Source organism: Panthera pardus, unplaced genomic scaffold, assembly GCF_024362965.1.
Source record: "Panthera pardus isolate Hobbes unplaced genomic scaffold, ASM2436296v1 HiC_scaffold_8, whole genome shotgun sequence".
Taxonomy (NCBI): domain Eukaryota; kingdom Metazoa; phylum Chordata; class Mammalia; order Carnivora; family Felidae; genus Panthera; species Panthera pardus.
The window spans coordinates 61,063,954-61,080,708 of record NW_026527013.1 but is presented as its reverse complement, the minus strand read 5'-3'; the positions used below and the strand labels follow the sequence as shown (position 1 = coordinate 61,080,708).

Genomic DNA, 16,755 nt, shown 5'->3' with positions numbered 1-16,755 from the left:
ACTTGTGTTAACAAGGAACAGGAGAAAGCAGGTGGGGATTCACTGTGCCTCGGCCTGAGTGTCGGCCCCATTGGGACAGAGAAGTCTTGCTCTGGGGACCCCCTCTACTCCTGCCAGCCCTCTTCCCCCTCCTCAGGCTTGTCAAGGGCCCTGACTTGTGCCCTGCATGCTGGGTCCTGCTCAACAGCCCCACCCAGCCCAGGGGCCAGGGTTGGTAGGGCTATTTTAAGTCCGGCTCTGTGCCTGCCCTCCCCCCAGGCTTTGCTACTGGCCACCTGCCGCTGCCCGTCAGGCCTGGAATGCTGACTGGCAGTTGGCCAGGGTGGGGGCTGGGGACAGACTGTTATAAAACTGGGTGCACCTGGGAGGCGGCTGTCCCTGTCCGGAGCCTGCCACGCTCCCCAACACCACCGCCATGTCCACCCACCGCCTCGTGATGGTTCGGCACGGTGAGAGCACCTGGAACCAGGAGAACCGCTTCTGTGGCTGGTTCGATGCAGAGCTGAGTGAGAAGGGGGCCCAGGAGGCCAAGAAGGGTGCCGAGGCCATCAGGGACGCCAAGATGGAGTTTGACATCTGCTACACGTCAGTGCTGAAGCGAGCCATCCGCACCCTCTGGACCATCCTGGACGGCACAGACCAGATGTGGCTGCCCGTGGTGCGCACCTGGCGCCTCAACGAGAGGCACTACGGGGGCCTCACGGGCCTCAACAAGGCAGAGACAGCCGCCAAGCACGGCGAGGAGCAGGTGAAGATCTGGAGGCGCTCCTTCGACATCCCGCCGCCCCCCATGGACGAGAAGCACCCCTACTACAGCTCCATCAGCAAGGTGGGCTGCTTGCAGCACCAGGGGCAGGTCTAGGGCAGGGGCCCCTGGGGATGGCAGCTGGGGTCTGGGGTCTGGCTTTCTGGGGACAAAACAGCAGTGTGGATGCCCCCAGGAGCGGCGGTATGCAGGCCTGAAGCCCGGGGAGCTGCCCACGTGTGAGAGCCTGAAGGACACCATCGCCCGGGCCCTCCCCTTCTGGAACGAGGAGATCGCCCCCCAGATCAAGGCTGGCAAGAGAGTGCTCATCGCCGCCCACGGGAACAGCCTGCGGGGCATCGTCAAACATCTGGAAGGTGAGGACTACCTTGTGGGATGTGCATGGAGGTGGGGTGGTTACGTACCTTTGAACCATTCGGGCCCCAACTTCTCACGTTAGCCAAGTACCCCCTGCATGATGGAGGCAGCTGTGCAGACAGGAGCCTGCAGGGTGGGGGTTTCAAACTGAGTTGAACTGAGGTTGAGAAACCACTTACAAAAAACCCACTTTGTAAAATGTTTCACTTGCTTGTGTACAGTGAGTTTCCTTCTGAAGACTGGGTGAAAACATCTGCCACCACTGACCCAGGCCCAAGCCCTGCACAGGGGTCACAGGCCTGGGGCGGGGCTGGCTTCCTAGCTAGACACAAGCCTGGGCTAGAGACAAGGCCATGCCCAAGGACACCCAGCTGGGCAAAGGCAGGGCCGTCTGGCTGCACATTTATTGTGACCCTGGTCAAGTCACTTCACTTGTTGGGTCTCAACCACCCTCTCTGGGGTTTGGCGGGGGGCTCTTGGGGCTCCTCCCAGTACTGCCTGCAGTTGGACATGAAGCCCAGGGCAGAGCCCCAGCTCACACCCATGCCAGGCAAAGGTAAAACCAGTCAAAAGAAGGGTGCAGGGTGTGCAGCAGTCCTAGCCGCCTGGCACATAGCTGGGTTCCCCCACCCCTGCACGCATGTGTCTCCACCGAGCCCCCCGATACTACCTTAGACAGTTGCACAGATCCTCAGGAGAGTTTAAATTAGCATTCAAATGGACTTCACGCTTGTGGGGATTGTGGAAAGGGGAAGAAGGCAGGCAGGGTGTGGGGTTCCAAACCTCCTGCTTTGGGGGGTCAGGTGGGCAGCTGGCCAGAGCAGAGAGAGGCCCCTGAGGCCTGGCCAGCCCCAGCCCCCCCTCCCCAGGATGCTGGGTCCTCACATGGTGGGAAGACCCTCCTGTCCCCTCCCTTTCAAGGGCCCCATCTGGGAGGGCAGGATGGAGGCCTCAGCTTCCCATTGCCTGGAGAACATTTTCTTCAGTCACACTGAGGGGGCGGGGTGTCAGGAATCGCAAAGGTCGAGCTGCTATTCCAGGCCAGGGGCTGTGGAGGCAGGCAGGGTCAGGTTTCCTTGGGAACCCTTGCCCTTTCCACCCAGCAGGGCCTCCCTCCACCTTGGCCATGGGAGGCCCTTCTCACTGTCTCTCCAAGCACATGTGTCAGGAGCACCCCTGCTCCTGACATGTAGAATTTAGAATGTCCTAGAAACCAAACATCCATCGATCTGGCTGGAGGAGCCCAATGGCACTGTCCCAGGTCAACAGCAACTCCAGGCTGGGGGTGCAAGGTCCCGGCTCACCACAGCTACTCTGTAGGGCACTCCGTCCCTGCCTTCTGGCTTGACCTTCCCCAAGCCCTTTTCTGTGGCTTACTGTGGGGGGCATGAGGGTTGACGCCTGGCTGACCCAGCTCTGTGGCCCATAAAGGTCATGGGGCCAGCTGAATGTGAGAGCAGGCAGCTGCCTGGCACAGGCCAGCAGGGAATAAGGACCCTGTTCCCCCGGTCCAGGGATGTCAGACCAGGCCATCATGGAGCTGAACCTGCCCACGGGGATCCCCATCGTGTACGAGCTGGACCAGGCACTGAAGCCCACCAAGCCCATGCGGTTCCTGGGTGATGAGGAAACTGTGCGGAAAGCCATGGAGGCTGTGGCTGCCCAGGGCAAGGCCAAGTGAGGGGTGGGCTTTTGGCAATAAAGGCACCTCCTCCCACCACCTGAGTCCAGTGTGGCTCCGGACACCTGGCTCCTAAGGCCTCCAGCTGGGGGTTCCACAAGCCCTGCCCCAGGGCACTTGGCCTCGGCCAGGCCCCTGCCACCTGCCCTGCCCACCCCCGTTTAGGTGCAAGGGCCCCAGGAGCCAGGGGCAGGAGTCTGCTCCCCAATCTGGGCTATCAGGTAACTTCTAACAAGCCCCCTATGGTGACCCTAAAAAGCAAAACAGCCACTTGGTGACTTTGCTTTAGGATCTGGGTGCCTGGGGTGAACAAGCTGTGCCCAGGATGAGCAGGGACTGCAGCCAGGACAGCATCACTTCATGGCCACCTTCCTGCAGACGGGGTGTCCTCTGCTGTCCCTGCAGCCCCAGGGACCAAGCCCCACCTCCAAGGCATCCCAGTGTCTTAGGACAAGCCCACAGCTGGCCTCAGAGCAGTGTGACCCTGACTCATGGAGCCTCCGAAGCTGGTTGGGCCCTGCTGGCTTCATGGTGGAGAAATTGGGATGTGGTAAGGCCTGCCTGAAGCTCAGCCTGAGACAGACGAGATGGGACAGCGATCCCCTTAGTTTGGCCTGTGCCCCAAGCTGCTTCCACCCAGCACCTGCCAGAGCATGAGGAACCGTAATCTGTGATATTCGGGGGGTGCCAGGCACCTCATTCCGTGCACATGTGCACACAGGCTTGGCCCTGCATGGGCAGAGGGTCCCCAGGGTAGGGAGGGAGGCCCTCAGCCCCTCCTAGAGAACTGAAATCCAAGAGGCTGACTGTGGTCACAGCTTCATGTTTATGCCTCTCCCAGGTGGCTGTCTGGCCTGAGGTCTGAGGGTGCACGTGCACACACACACACCTGCACACGCGTCCCACAGACACCCAGGAAGGGGTCTGTTTCCACATGGGGGCATTCAGGCCACAGCAGGGCGGGTCACAACTGGGGCCTGCATGGGGCAATTCTCTGAAAGCAGACAGGCCTGGGGCACCTGGGGCGGGACAGCAGGCACAGGCTGGGGCCATTGTGGGGGGTGTGGTACACAGAAGGACGCTCCCATCCCTTCCTTCATACACTCGGGGGCGGGGGGGGGCATGCTCAGCCCCGGCAGAGGGACAGAACTGGGGACACAGGGCAGGGTCCGGAAGGGTGATCTGACGCTGCCCAAACTGTCACGACCCGAGACTTTGGTCATAAACTCTTAAGTTCACTGTTCCCGAGGGTCACTAACAGCTGTAACCACCACTCTTCAGAGCCAAGAGGAAGAGGAGATAAGGAAATGCCCCTGCTCAGACCGCCCGGCTCAGCAGTGCCACTCTCCTCAGGCAGAGGTCACTGAGGGGCTGGCCATGGGCAGGGCTTGGCTCAGTGTCCTCCGTGGGGGTCAAAGGCAAGGCTGGGGGGGCGGGGGCGGGCCAGGAGCTGCCAGAAGCAGGTGTTGGGAATCAGCTGCATTGAGGCGTCTGCAGGAGCCCGAGGGCTCATCTTCTCTGGGGGTCCCATTCTTGGAGGACTGCTGAGCGGCTCTCGAGCCACACACGCCACGTCCCCCGGTAAGAAGGAAAGCACGCCTGGGTGGGGAAGGGAAGGACAGCCTCGGAGCGGCCAGCGGTGGGGGGTCCTCACTCAATGAGCTCCACGTAGTTGGCGGGAAACATGCCAAAGTGGCCGTCAGGCCCGTAGCCGCGCCACCAGCCCTCGTCAATCACCTCGATGCCCGTGATGAGATTTTCGGGGTCGAAGGAGATCTCTGTGTCGTCGGCTGTGGGAAGGTGAGCCAGAGGGTGAGCCGGAGGCCGCACTGGAGCTGGGGGCCTGGCAGCCAGGCCCTCACCTGTCCGGACACAACACGGCAGCACACCTCCCAAGGCCTCCACCCAGACTCGCCAGGGGCCCAGCGTCCAGGGTGTACCCAGCCCTCTGGTCACACCTTCAGGCTCAGCGCGGCGCTGGCAGCAGGGATTCACACCAACAGACGTTGGGCAGCTGCCCAGAGGGCACGTGAAGGCCCGGGCTGTGTGGGGCATCCACCCCATCCTCACCCTTCTGGCCCCCCAAGGGAGCCCCCAAAGCCTGTCTCCTGACGTGGGGCCCTGTGGTCTGAGCACATTACCTGCCTGGTAGTCGTACAGGGCCCGGGCACAGAGCCCCTTCCCGCTCAGCCCTGGGTAGTGGTCCACGTGCTCAGAGCCGGCATCTTGCTGCTGCACCTGCCCGCGGATGGAGAGAAGAGGAACCTGGGGTCCTAGTTACCGGCTCGCACACAGAGGACGGGGGCTGCCGCCGCCCCACCACCCCACCACCCCAACGATGCTCCCCAACGCAGGGCCTCCCACACGGCAAAGTGTGCCAGACAATTCCTCACACAGGGCTGCTCCGAGACGAAACAAGATAATCCGCACGTAGTGAACCGTCACAAAGTTAGGCGTCCCACGAGTGGTATGGCTGAGGAGGGTGTTTCTAGGCCCCCTCACAGCCATGCCCCGCCCCACTCAAGGGACCCACCATCGGGGGCTCCTCATAGAGGGTCTCCTGCTCTGGGGGCTCCTCGTACACAGCTTCCTCCTCTTCTACCTGCACCGGGCACGGCGGCGTGCTGGGCGCCGGCTCCTCACAGAGACCTGCACAGGAGGGCGCAGCCCGCTCTGAGCCCAGGGAGCGGAGGACACCTCCTTGTCCCTACCGTGCCCACATGCCCAGCCTCCCACGGGGTGGCTAAGCGCCTTGCCTGGCCTGGGCCCTGAGGTGGCCTGGGCGGGCTCTCTGCTGAGGTGGGTCTCTGGCTGGGTAAGCTGCTTCTGCAGGAAGGGGCTCCGCAGTTTGCCTGCAGACCAAAGGCACACGCATGAGAGCTGACAAATGGGAAGAACAGGCAGTCTCCACTGTTTCTGGGCCTTGTGCTGGCGGACCTGTCCTGGAACAGTGGCTGTCACACGGAGTGAATGGGGACATAGAGCAGCTACAGAAACACCACGGTGCGCACACACACATGCACACTCACAGAGCAGTCCTGTTTCCCTGGGGGCCAGAGAGTAGGTGACAGAGGCTCCTGGGGCCAGCTCTGAGCCAATGTGCGAGCTGCACTACAAGTTTACAGGGCCAGGCTGGAGGGTCTCCCCTCTGAAGCCACACGTGGCCCTGCCCTTCCAGGTCTCTGCGGGACGAGGCTGAGGGAGGGGAAGGGACCCCTGAGGCCCAGGCTCCCCTCTCAGAAGCCACTCTCATGAGCACGGGCTCTCCCTGCTCATGTGTGTCTGTCATACTCTGACACATCTGTCACCTCAGGGAACCCTGTACTGGGACCCCAGGACCCCTCGGCCGGCCTCTACCCTCAGGGCTAGGCCCAGAGGGTAGGCTTACCTGGCTGGGGGCTGGAGATGGATGTGGTAGACAGGGCCCTCTCCTTCTGTCTGAAAATGTCCCGTGGATGTGCTGGCTGTGGACTGCCAGGGTCCTGGGGGGTGGGGGGAGGGGGGAAGGGTGCGAGCACCTGGCAGTGAGCGTGGGCCCAGGTGCTTTGGGAGGGGCTCCCAGGCCTCGTCTTGGACAACAACTTCTGCCTTTTGAGCTCATTTCCACCACCACCGAGACACACCCCACACGCGCTCCAGGCTCCACTCTGCCCAGCCGGCCACGGGACCCTCCCGGAGACCCCCGCATCACTGGACAGACAAGTCTCACCTGCTCCTGTCTGCTCCCCAAAACCACTTCTGGCTGCTCACATGTCCTGCTGGGAGGGGCACAGGGAGGAGCTGCAGCCCGGCTGCCTGCTTAGGACCCTCCCTCTGCCCGCCCTCTGGGCCCTCACCTCTGGGGCGCAGCCTCGCTGCCCTGCTCCTCCCGATAGCGCTGTTCCCTGCGGGCGGCCTCACGCAGCTCCCGTTCCTGGCGCTCCTGCTCCAGCTGCTGCCGCTCCTCCTCTGCCCGCCGCTTCTCCTCTCGCTTGCGGTTCTCCTCCTCCTTCTGCGGGGAGAACAGTGCCCGTGGCCCACTCAGCCCCCGCGCCGCAGGCGGACCTGCCCCCTCTCCGAGTCCACCCTGGCGTTCTTGCGAGTGCTGCCTGGGGCGTCGGGGGCCTGTGGCCTGCGTGCAGGGGTGCAGGTGAGTGCCCTCGGGCCCTGTCACTTAACTCCCTCAGCCCAGTCTGACAGCCTATGAACGGGCGCGAACAGGAACATGTGTCCCAGGGGTTCACTGTGAGAAAAACCAAGGGACAGAGAGGAAGGCACACTTAATCTCTGCGAAGGGCACTCACCTCTGCTTTGGCCCAGAAGCTGTCTTTGCCAACCTTTTTGATCTCAGACATGGCATTGGTCTTCTGGTACACGGAGCCCTGCAGAGGACAGAGGGTTCCCCACTGGACCGCCCACAGAACATGAGCAACAACCTTCAGGATGGTGCCTGGCAGGGCAGGGGCGCCGGCCCTGGCCCTCTCAAGGAGACCAGAACCAAGACAGCCCAATGGCCCTAGGAAACCACCAGGCAAGGAAGCTCTCAACCCCAGGCAACACTGAGGAGGTCTCTGGCTGCACCAGACCCCTGTGGATGGAGGCCAAGGAGGTTCTGAGACCGGCCTCTGGCCATTTCTAGGAGGCTGGTCCACCAGACACAGATAGCTGACTGCACTGGGTGGTGCCCGGGAATCTCCACAGACTCCGGCTATGCGTCAGGGGACTGGATCCCCCCCACCTGGCATTAGGACTACAGGCCAGCAGGTGTCTGCCCATCCACTGCCTTACATTCCTCCACAGTGCCCCCCACCCAGGGCTGTGCAGGACACACCGGTGCTGTGGCCTCGAGAGGCTCCAAACAGCTGGTGGGACCAGACAGGGTGGAGGGCTGCTCCTCATGCCCACTAGCACCTGCCCCACCAGGGGAGGCAGCTCCCACTTCTGTCGGCCATCTGCACCTTCATCTGGCTCCGGGGCTGGAAGCCAGGTAGCCAGGAGCCCAGCCCTGTGAGGGATAAACCACCCAGGGCGGGTGCAGCCAGGTGGGACAGGGTAACTGCACACTCCTGACCTGCCCCTGCCCTGCTGCCCGCCCAGGCAGCACTCACCACGGGGGCCTGGGGGCCCGTGTCCTGGAAACGGCCGCTCTCCCTGTGGAAGGCATAGTTGGCACCGGAGGCTCTGGCCACCTTCTGCATGATGCACTCAGGCTCCACGTCCTCCTCGGCCCTAGCATTGATGGTCACGTGGGCCCCCTGCAGCAGGAGAGCAGTCAGGAGGTGCAGCTCCAGGAGAGGACAGGATGCACACCGCAGTCTGCACAGCTCAGACAACTGCCACCCAGGCTCAAGGACAGGGGACCCTGCTGGGCACCTAGGCACACTCTGCTCATGTCCCACAAACCACCTTGAGGCAAACTTGTACTTATCCAGTGCGGGCACGAGGTCTTTGCCCTCTGCGGCACTGCCTACGGCTTGTTATGTGTGCGGCATGCTCTCTGCTGCAGGCCCAGGTGTTAAAGAGCTCCTTTCTCATGAGCAAAAACAAACTTTAAAAAGAATCTGGAAACTCATTTTCTACAAAAAGCAAGCCACCGACTTCTTGAGAAGTCAGATCCATGACCTCACTCACTGTTAGTAAACACCTAATAAGCTTGGGATCCTCTCTTTCTTTCAGCTCCTAGAAAAGAAAGCGAGGCATATCTGGAGAAGCACTGGCAGAACCAGAAATCAAAGTCCTGAGTCTCTTTGCCGGTAACCAAGAAATGCAAAAAGTTACCCGACAAGCAAACAACAAATGCTTCTGGCACTGAAGGAGGTTCCGCTACAAGGATGGACATAAATACGTGCGGGGACAGGCTGGAGAGGAGCCATCAAAAGGAATGTGCGTGCTGAGGCGGATGGGCATACACAACTGTTCTCCTCCAGATCCTGACCACACTGACAAACTAGGGGAACCCAAGGCCCTGCCCTGCCCCAGGACCAGCTCCAGCCTGTTCCTCCTGAGCTCAGAAAGGACAGTCATTCACCCTTCCTCCCCACTAAAGCCAGCCTGCTAGTGGCTCTGGCTGCAGTGTGGCCTCCCACGCACCTGCTGAGCAAGAGCACGGCAGCCTCGGGTCACACCCTCAAGTCCAGACAGAGTACTGGGGCGTGGGACACACTTCCAGCTCTGGCTGCAACTCCTGCTCATGCACACCCAGGAGCCTGGGGGCCTGGCAAACTCTGTGAGGCCCTCAGGGAGCAGCCCTCACCTTCAGAAAGCTGGCCATAGTGCTGACGTGGTTGGCGCATGCTCCCTTCCGTACGTCGTTCACACCCTCGCCTGTCTGCAACACAACACACCCAGCATGACTCACCAATCCCTCCCTGAGGGCTCAGCAGCATCCCTGTGTGTCCCAGCAAAGACAGAGCTGGGACCCTAAAGCAGAGGATAAGGCAAGGCCCATACCTCCAAATCAAGGAGGTTCTTGTGGCAGGATGACCACCAGCTTCCATGGGCAGGGGGTTGGCTCAGAATTTTCTAGTCCCACCCACCAGTCCTGTGTTCTCAGAGCCTTCTCCAGGCCCCCTGCTCCCTCAGGATGACTACTCTGAAGGGGACACAGGCAAGGGGGTCCTGCGATTGTTTGTACTCCATTTTGTAGGAATAATCCTGGGCTTGGGGGGGAGGCACTGGGAATTCTATGCCAGCCAGGCCCCCATTATCCTTTGGGCCACAATGACTTAATCTACTAGTGTGTTCCTTCACCACCTCCAAGCTGCCCTGAAGTCAAATCCTTCTCTGCTCCAATCATGAATAGCAGAGGAGGAGAAGGAAAGGGAGTTCTTCCAGGTCGCACCTGGATGAGAACCGAAAGCCCGCCAGTTCCACATACCCAGTTGATGAGGACAAATTTGGGCAGGCCGGAGTTGGGGTCTTTCACCCTGCAGAAGCCGTACATCACCTTCCCGCTGTTGAGTTCCTCCACCATCTCCTCCAGGCCTCCCTCTGCAGCAGGTCACAGGGAAGTGAGGGGCCCCACACCTGCTGCCCGCCCTGGCACACTGTCCGCCAGGAGACCAAACCCAAAATGGCTCTAAACCAGGGGTTCTCAGTGTCGCCTACATCAGAATTGGATTCCTGTGCCTGTCCTCACTGAGCTAACTCACAGGAGCTGGGTGGGACCCAGGATCTGCATTTGTGACAAGGACCCCAGGTGATTTTTTTTTTTTTTTTTTTTTTTAAGATTTATTTTTGAGAGAGAGAGTGGAAGTAGGGAAGCAGCTTAGAGGGGGACAGAAGATCCCGGGCAGGCTCTGCGCCGACAGTGGCGAGCTCATGCAGGGCTTAAACCCACGAGCTGTGAGATCATGACCTGAGCTGAAGTTGGACACTCAACCAACTGAGCCACCCAGGTGCCCCGAGGACCCCAGGTGAGTTTTAACATACGCCAGTCTAAAAACCATTCCTATAAAACCCATGGGTAATTCTGTAAGTAAAATCGTCATTTTTGTTACAAACTGGGCATCAGGCTTCCAAATGGAGGATCTCTGCAACAATTTTACTGTTGCCTGGACCTACTGAGGGCCCTGGAATAGGCCTGCTGGGAGTCACCTGCCCTACCCATGAGTCTGCTCAGACCCCCAGGCCACCAAGAGGGTCCCAAGCAGGTGGGAACGTCCTGCAGTCACGCTCAGGCTCAGTTCTTAGATCCTCCAAGTGAAGGTAAGGGGATGGGTGATGAGGGCACAGGAGTGAGCCATCCTCAGCCATTCTCCTGACACTGAGGCTGTGGTCCTTATCAGCTAGTGAGGAGCTGGGTCGGGTACTTTAGCTATAGGGCCACAGAGACCTGGGACAGCCCTGAGCCCCTACTTGGAGTGCGCACAGCAGAGCCCTGTGAGTACCAGTGGAGGCGGTGGTAGGAAATGCAGGCTACTGAACCCTGCACTTCTCCACCACCTGAGGCATCACAGTGCACGTGACAGCACGGCCAGCAGTGGTCCTTCTAAAGGTCAGGGAGCAGCCCTCACAAGGGAGGGGCTTTCTAGAACAGGTCACCAGAAGCACTTGTATGGCAAGTGGAGAATGCACTGGTGAACATTTGCTGAGTAACAAAGCTGTGTCCAGCTCCCCAACGGTGATGCTACTGTGGTGTGGGCTGGGGACCCTGATGGCTACCACTCTCTCCCCTCCTCCCACCCTCCTCCCCCACCAGCCTCCTCGCCCCCTCACTTGGTTATACTCACCTCCAGTGCCAGCCACACGGATGTCATTGCTGTTACCCTCATAGGTAAAGAGAGCCCTGAAACAAAACACAGGTGAGCTCTGTAGCCAGTGCGCTGGGTGCCATCTGCCCTTGCCACACCCACCAGAGCTCAGCATGATGGTAACACAGGCCCCAGGCTGGCCCAGAGCCATGGCCTTCTTAGTTCTCACCCACAGGGGCTTATCCTGAGAGACAAACTTATGAAGGGGAGCCTATGTCTACTGTGAGGGAAACTAAGCTGTAAAGTTTGTTTGTCTGACTTGATTTTAAGGAAGCTCTATGCCCAATGTGGGACTTGAACTCATGACCCAGAGATCAAGAGTCACACACTCTACCGACTAAGCCAGCCAAGCGTCCCTATGCTGGAAAATTTGTTTGACTTTTTAAAAATTTTTATTTATTTTGAGATTGAGAGAGATGTGGGGTGGAGGGGCAGAGAGAGAGGAAGAGAGAGAATCCCAACCAGGCTCTGCACTGTCAGCACAGGGCCGGACGTGGTGCTCAAACCCATGAACCGTGAAATCATGACCTGAGCTGAAACCAAGAGTCGGATGTTTAACTGACTGAGCCACCTAGGCACCGTCTGATTAGATTTTAAGGAAGCTCTATGCCCAACGTGGGGGTGGAATTCACAACCCAGAGATCAAGAGTTTTACACTCTGCCAACTAAGCCATCGGAGATGCCCCTAAACTGGAAAGTTTTATGGCAACTGTCCACACATTCATGTGTGAAATACTCACTTGTCTATCAGGTTTGTGAATTTGAGAAGATAAAAGATACCTGCATATTCCTCAACCCAAAGCCCCCCAAGGAGAAGCACATGAGGCATTTCGGAATGCCGCCCAACACCTTGTGCTTATCTGCTCCGCCTTCTGAAAGCCTGGAGTTTCTGGAGCAGATCTCTCTGGGCTTTGGACTCTTCTGGAAAACCCAGAAACCACATGGGCCATGACTCACCATGAAGTCAAGCAAATTCTTTTTTCGGAGGAGCCTTAACTCTCCACAGGTGACCACAGACCACACCTATCTTTTTCTGTAAGACTAATTATTCACAAGAACTGTGGGAAAAATTTGTTTTTATAAACGAGCCCCAGAGGCGTTGAGAAAATATAGCAGATTTTATTATATGTGGGGCATAAAAAGTCCCATGACCAGAACAAAGGTTACCCAAGGAGAACGTTCTGGAACAGGTGGCTTCTCCACAGTCCGCACGGAGCTCAACCATCAACACCAACTCTGCAGGAGCTCAGCTCCAGGTTGGTGGAACCTGGGGTAGGAACGCTGACCCAGCAGACAGCAAGTCAGAGGCAAAATCTGGTCTTGTGCACTATCTCCCCCGCTCTGAGCACAGCTCTGCTGTGGCTGGCCAGACAGGGACTTTGGGGTAAAGAGTCCACAAGGAAGCAAATCAGCCTCCACTCAGCTTCCCCAAGGCCTTGCTAAGGCACCAGGCAGAGCTGCCCAGCCTGAGGAAGTCAGAAGAAAGAAACCCAGACCCAGAAGGTCTGGCTGGCGTGGGGGACACCCCTCCTAGGAGAGAGACACTAAATGGAACACACAGACAAATGGAAAGGATGTGGGAGGAGGGGGATATCCAGATTCTGGTGACCGGAGTCCTGGCCAGCCCTCTTCCTGGAAGAAGCTTGGATGTTTGAAGCCACCAAGCCCTGACTGCAAAAGACAGGGACACCGGACACACTGAGGGGAGCAGAGACTTCTGCTCAGTGCAGCTCTCCCAAGAAGTGACCCAGCAGCTAGTAAGAGCCAAGCTCCATGCCTGCTGCCTGCCCTCCAACTTGACCCCCCCATACCCTGGGCTCCAGCCCAAGCCACCTTCTTGAATGTTCCCAGATCAGAGGCTCATTCCCACATTCAACTGACTTCCATCCTTTTTTCAAATCACCACAGAAAAGCGGTATGCTGGTCTGTGCACAGCACAAGGACTGTGGTGTGCTGAGCACCTTGTAACTCAAACCATCCCTTCTGACACATGTACTGAGAACCTGCTGCTTGTGGTGATGGGCACAAAGCTTCGGATACATCCAAAGAGGCCCTTCCATGAGCATGGAAGTCACCTTCTAATGGGAGACAAGAAAGAAACACACTGTCAAGAATGTACTGTCAGGCAGTGATATGGGTACAAGAGGTCAACAAACATGACTCCATCTAGGAGAACAACCTGGGGAAGCAAGAAAAAGATCCAAGATTGGGAGCTGACATGCCTGCCCCCTACCCCACCCAGCTTCGGGTCCCAGCCCAATGCCACCCACTCTGCATGTGAAACCTTTCGTGACCTGCCTCTTCTTGCTGATACCCTCCACAGCACTGTGTGCCCTTCCCAGTCCAGTCTCACCCAAGCACTGAGCACACATGGTAGCCCTGCACCAGGGACAGACAGGCCCTATTCCTCCTGGTGAAGAGAAAGGTGACAAGAAAAACCATGTGTCTGGAGACAGTCACCCAAGAGACAGAAAATGTGAGTGCATCAGGGACTGGGGAGTTGAGGAAGGTCTCTCCATGCTGAGAAGTCTGGGGAGACCCCCAGGGATGATGAGGGTGGTAGAAAGCAGAAGCGGCAAGAGCGAGGGCTCTAAGGAGGAACCAGCTCACATGTTTGAGGAAGAGAAAGAAGACCAGAGCGGTGGCAAACAGGTGTGGCCCCAGTATGGTAAGGGGGAGGGGTGGCAGGAGGGGTCAGGAGCTAGCTGCACAGGGCCTGCTGGCCGAGGTAAGGGGTCTGGGCTTTATTTCACATGAAACAGGAAGCCGCTCAAGTTTATGCACAGAAGTAACACAATCTAGGTATTTTTTCAGCTGAGTCGGGTCTACCACATGTACCTGTTGAGATACTTAATGGCTGTGGCAGTGGGAGCAGAGGCTGGCTGGTCACATGGTGAGGGGAAAGAGGCTTAGCACCCTCCTCAGGGACAGAGAGGTGGGGAGGGGAAGTTTCAGAGCAGGGTGGTGGCAGACAGCTCTGAGAAGCCTAAGGAAAAGCTGGGAGCGTAGGAGGCCTGAACTGCCAACTGGGCTGTGGGACATCATCCCCAAACCGGTGTAAACTGAGAATGAAGAGAGACCTGGAAGGAAGCCAGAGGGAGGCCCAGGAGTCCCTTAGGTAAGTCATCAAGGGCTATAGCACGTCCTTAAGAGCACACAAGATAGCAAGACCCTAGCTGAGCAGGACTGGAGAGGGGCAAAGATGGTTCCGGGGTCTAGAGTCAGGTGGCCTCATGTAGATGTCAAAGGGGACACTTGGCAATACTGTCAGCAGGGTCTGGAGTCACAGCAGAGGGCTAAGGGCTCTCTGGGAGTAGGAGAGAGGTGGGGTGGGGGCTGACATCTAGAAACTCTTAGGCTTAAAAAGAAGTACATGATTTGCGGGTGAACTTCCTAAGCATAATGAAGCCGCGAAGGCAGAGAAATCCCACGGTTAGCAGACACCCTTCCTCACTAATTAGATGTGCTGCAAACAGAGGAGCTGCTTGGCTCCCCTGCAAAAGTGTGCACGAGCCCCGGGCAGGGAGCCCACGTCAACTCTGCCCGAGAGCCTCTGCTGACCCAGGCAGCTTGTGTTCCCAAGCTCTCCCCGACAAGGCTGAGGGCTGGAGGAAAGATTAGAATGTTCCCCGTGCCACAACAGCCCACGGTAGGAAAGCGCTCTGTGTTGGGCACCAGGAAGAGCAGAGATGGGGAAGCAGCACCGGGGCGGCGCAGAGAGACCAGCCTGTCGCTGCAGCCTGTCCCAGGGGGCCCTGCCCCCGCCAGGAGCAAAGGCTCCCCAAAGCCGGTCACCTTAGTTCATCACACTCAGCATATTTCCTTAGTACCGGAAGTGCTCAAAACTGGTCAGCGAAAACGGTTCAGGCAAAGGGGAAAGTGATGGAGAATGACCGCGCGGTACTCCCGGTCTGCCGCCCAAGGCTGCCCCAGAGCCCTCGGACAAAGGCTGCCGGTACCGTAAAACCCCAGCAACTGCATGAGGGATACTGGACACTGACGGCCCACTGGAAGCTGTCACGAGGAGGTGGACGGATGAGGAGGGGTCTCCTTCCAGACTGGTGGCCGGCAGTTTCATTCGTGTCCGCGCGGCTCAAGCACGGGAAGGACTATTCTCGGAGAAAGGGAGGTTCTGAAATCCACACTCACAGAGCCCGGGGGACCCGAACGCCTGACCTCCTGGGATGGCTCCCATTCCCAGACGGGCTTCCGGCCGCCCAGGGCCTCGTCCCTGCAGTGGGAGCTGGGGAGACGCTCCCTCCGACGGCTGCGGAGATCCCCTTTGTGTGGGGACGGCCGTCCGCCGCAGCCCGGCGCCGAAGCCAACATGGAGGCCGGCGGAGGGGGGGAGCTGGGGCGGCGCGGGCCCCCCACGCACGGCGGGGCTGGCGGGACGGCGGGTGACGACGGTGCGGACGGCACCTCACAGGGAGCGGCGCAGGTGTGGCTGAACCGGGAGCCCCAGCGCACCCGTGGCCCCTGGCCTCCTGCCCCCCGCCCGGCCCGCTCCCTCCCGGCGCCCACCAGTCAGTCGGGGACTTCTCGGTGACCACCCGGACGTAGGCGTCTTGCAGCGCCGGCCCGTTCCGGCTCAGGTTCGCAGCCATGGCCGGCCCTTTCGGTCCCCGCGCCGCCGCCGCCGCCGCCGCCGCCGCTTCCGGGCCCCGCCCACTCCGGCGGCCTGGAAGCGGCAGCGTCTTCGCGGCCGGAAGCCCCGCCCCCACCACAGGAAGCCCCGCCCCTAGGCCGGAAGCGGAAGCACTGCGGGCGGGGCCGACGGGAGAAGGTGTGGCTGGCAGAGAAGATAGAGGGCGTGTCCTTTGTGTGGCAGAGTAGCGGAGGAGCCCAAGCCGGGCCCCCATAGCTGCGCTCACGGAGGACCGTGCATTTCTCTCCTCTCTTGTTGCAGTCAGTGCCCTGTTTTCAGAATCTTGGGCTCACCTTTCCCGTGGGCTCGGTCTGTGAATGGGTGAAGCGTGAACGCATCGATGCGTGCACGAGTAAACTCGAGGTGCTGCTGAGCCGCCTCCACCTCGCCTGCACTTTGTCCTCTTGTTGGTTAAGGACCGGGTGCAGAGAGAACCCCGCTGGCCTCCCTGCACAGACGGGCCCCGGGGCCACCCCACGGCCCTGCGCAGGTGCATGGCAGCCTCTCGGGTTTCGGAGCAGCAGCACCACGCGTGTCCTGTGCGCTCGGGAAGCCCTCCCGCAGGGTCCTGAGCAGTATCCCAGCGCGCTCCTATTCCGCACCCATTCTGTGAAACGTCACCCAAGCCAGCCAGCGAAAGACTAAATAGCTTCGTGGCAGTTCGGGTCAGGACTTGCTGCCGAATCAGCTACTGAAATCTTAAGGTGTTGGGGTCTGATTGTGTAGATAAAGGCTCGTGAACTTTATTTGGACACAAACCTTGTTCATCGGTTATGTCCGCTTTTACTTCCGTACATTCTGTCATTGCTGCTTGCCTTACAGGCAGAAGTTCTGGCATCTCATGGGCAGAGAGGCAACCTCCCCCCCCCTCCCCCCCCCCCCCCTCCTGGGTCTTCTCTGATGCAAGGTGCAGCTTTCCCCATTTCTCCACTTTGACTTCACTGCTGTGTTTGCATCAGAAAACCGAGCTCTAGCAACGGGGAGGCCTCGGGGGTCTCCCAACTCTCTCAATTTCTAAGTCTTCTTTTCTTCAGTAACGTCTCCACTGCCCTTGTTTTTCCGTCACACCCCC

At 59.2% G+C, this 16,755-nt stretch overlaps 2 protein-coding genes across 6 annotated transcripts; one reads left to right on the top strand and one right to left on the bottom strand.

Annotated features, from left to right (window-relative positions):
- Positions 1-356: 356 nt before the first annotated feature.
- PGAM2 (phosphoglycerate mutase 2) lies at positions 357-2,840 on the top strand. Its single transcript, XM_019450892.2, has 3 exons — positions 357-829; positions 942-1,122; positions 2,638-2,840. Exons 1-3 carry the CDS (start codon positions 416-418, stop codon positions 2,802-2,804), a joined length of 762 nt encoding a protein of 253 aa, XP_019306437.1. The 5' UTR covers positions 357-415; the 3' UTR covers positions 2,805-2,840.
- A 771-nt stretch (positions 2,841-3,611) lies between these two features.
- Positions 3,612-15,716, bottom strand: DBNL (drebrin like). Of its 5 annotated transcripts, none has more exons than XM_019450889.2 (13): positions 15,560-15,716; positions 11,015-11,070; positions 9,661-9,773; positions 9,037-9,111; positions 7,892-8,038; positions 7,088-7,165; positions 6,641-6,795; positions 6,514-6,562; positions 6,193-6,286; positions 5,561-5,656; positions 5,338-5,453; positions 4,946-5,042; positions 3,612-4,594 (listed from the first exon to the last, which is right to left on the bottom strand). In XM_019450889.2, exons 1-13 carry the CDS (start codon positions 15,640-15,642, stop codon positions 4,455-4,457), a joined length of 1,299 nt encoding a protein of 432 aa, XP_019306434.2. In that variant the 5' UTR covers positions 15,643-15,716; the 3' UTR covers positions 3,612-4,454. The 5 variants fall into 5 exon arrangements, with proteins under 5 accessions (XP_019306434.2, XP_019306435.2, XP_053752960.1 ...); XM_019450890.2 differs by having other exon boundaries at positions 6,514-6,559; XM_053896985.1 differs by lacking the exon at positions 15,560-15,716 and adding an exon at positions 15,185-15,329.
- Between the last annotated feature and the right edge of the window lie 1,039 nt (positions 15,717-16,755).

Excerpts from the sequence above, each read along its gene's own strand:
- PGAM2 (XM_019450892.2), top strand. The coding sequence starts at position 416 with ATGTCCACCCACCGCCTCGTGATGGTTCGGCACGGTGAGAGCACCTGG. Across the intron at positions 830-941 it reads ACTACAGCTCCATCAGCAAG|GAGCGGCGGTATGCAGGCCT; the intron begins GTGGGCTGCTTG and ends GGATGCCCCCAG. Across the intron at positions 1,123-2,637 it reads CATCGTCAAACATCTGGAAG|GGATGTCAGACCAGGCCATC; the intron begins GTGAGGACTACC and ends CCCCCGGTCCAG.
- DBNL (XM_053896983.1), bottom strand. The coding sequence starts at position 15,113 with ATGAAACTGCCGGCCACCAGTCTGGAAGGAGACCCCTCCTCATCCGTC. Across the intron at positions 9,112-9,660 it reads AATTTGTCCTCATCAACTGG|ACAGGCGAGGGTGTGAACGA; the intron begins GTATGTGGAACT and ends GTTGTGTTGCAG. Across the intron at positions 4,595-4,945 it reads CCTGTACGACTACCAGGCAG|CCGACGACACAGAGATCTCC; the intron begins GTAATGTGCTCA and ends ACCTTCCCACAG.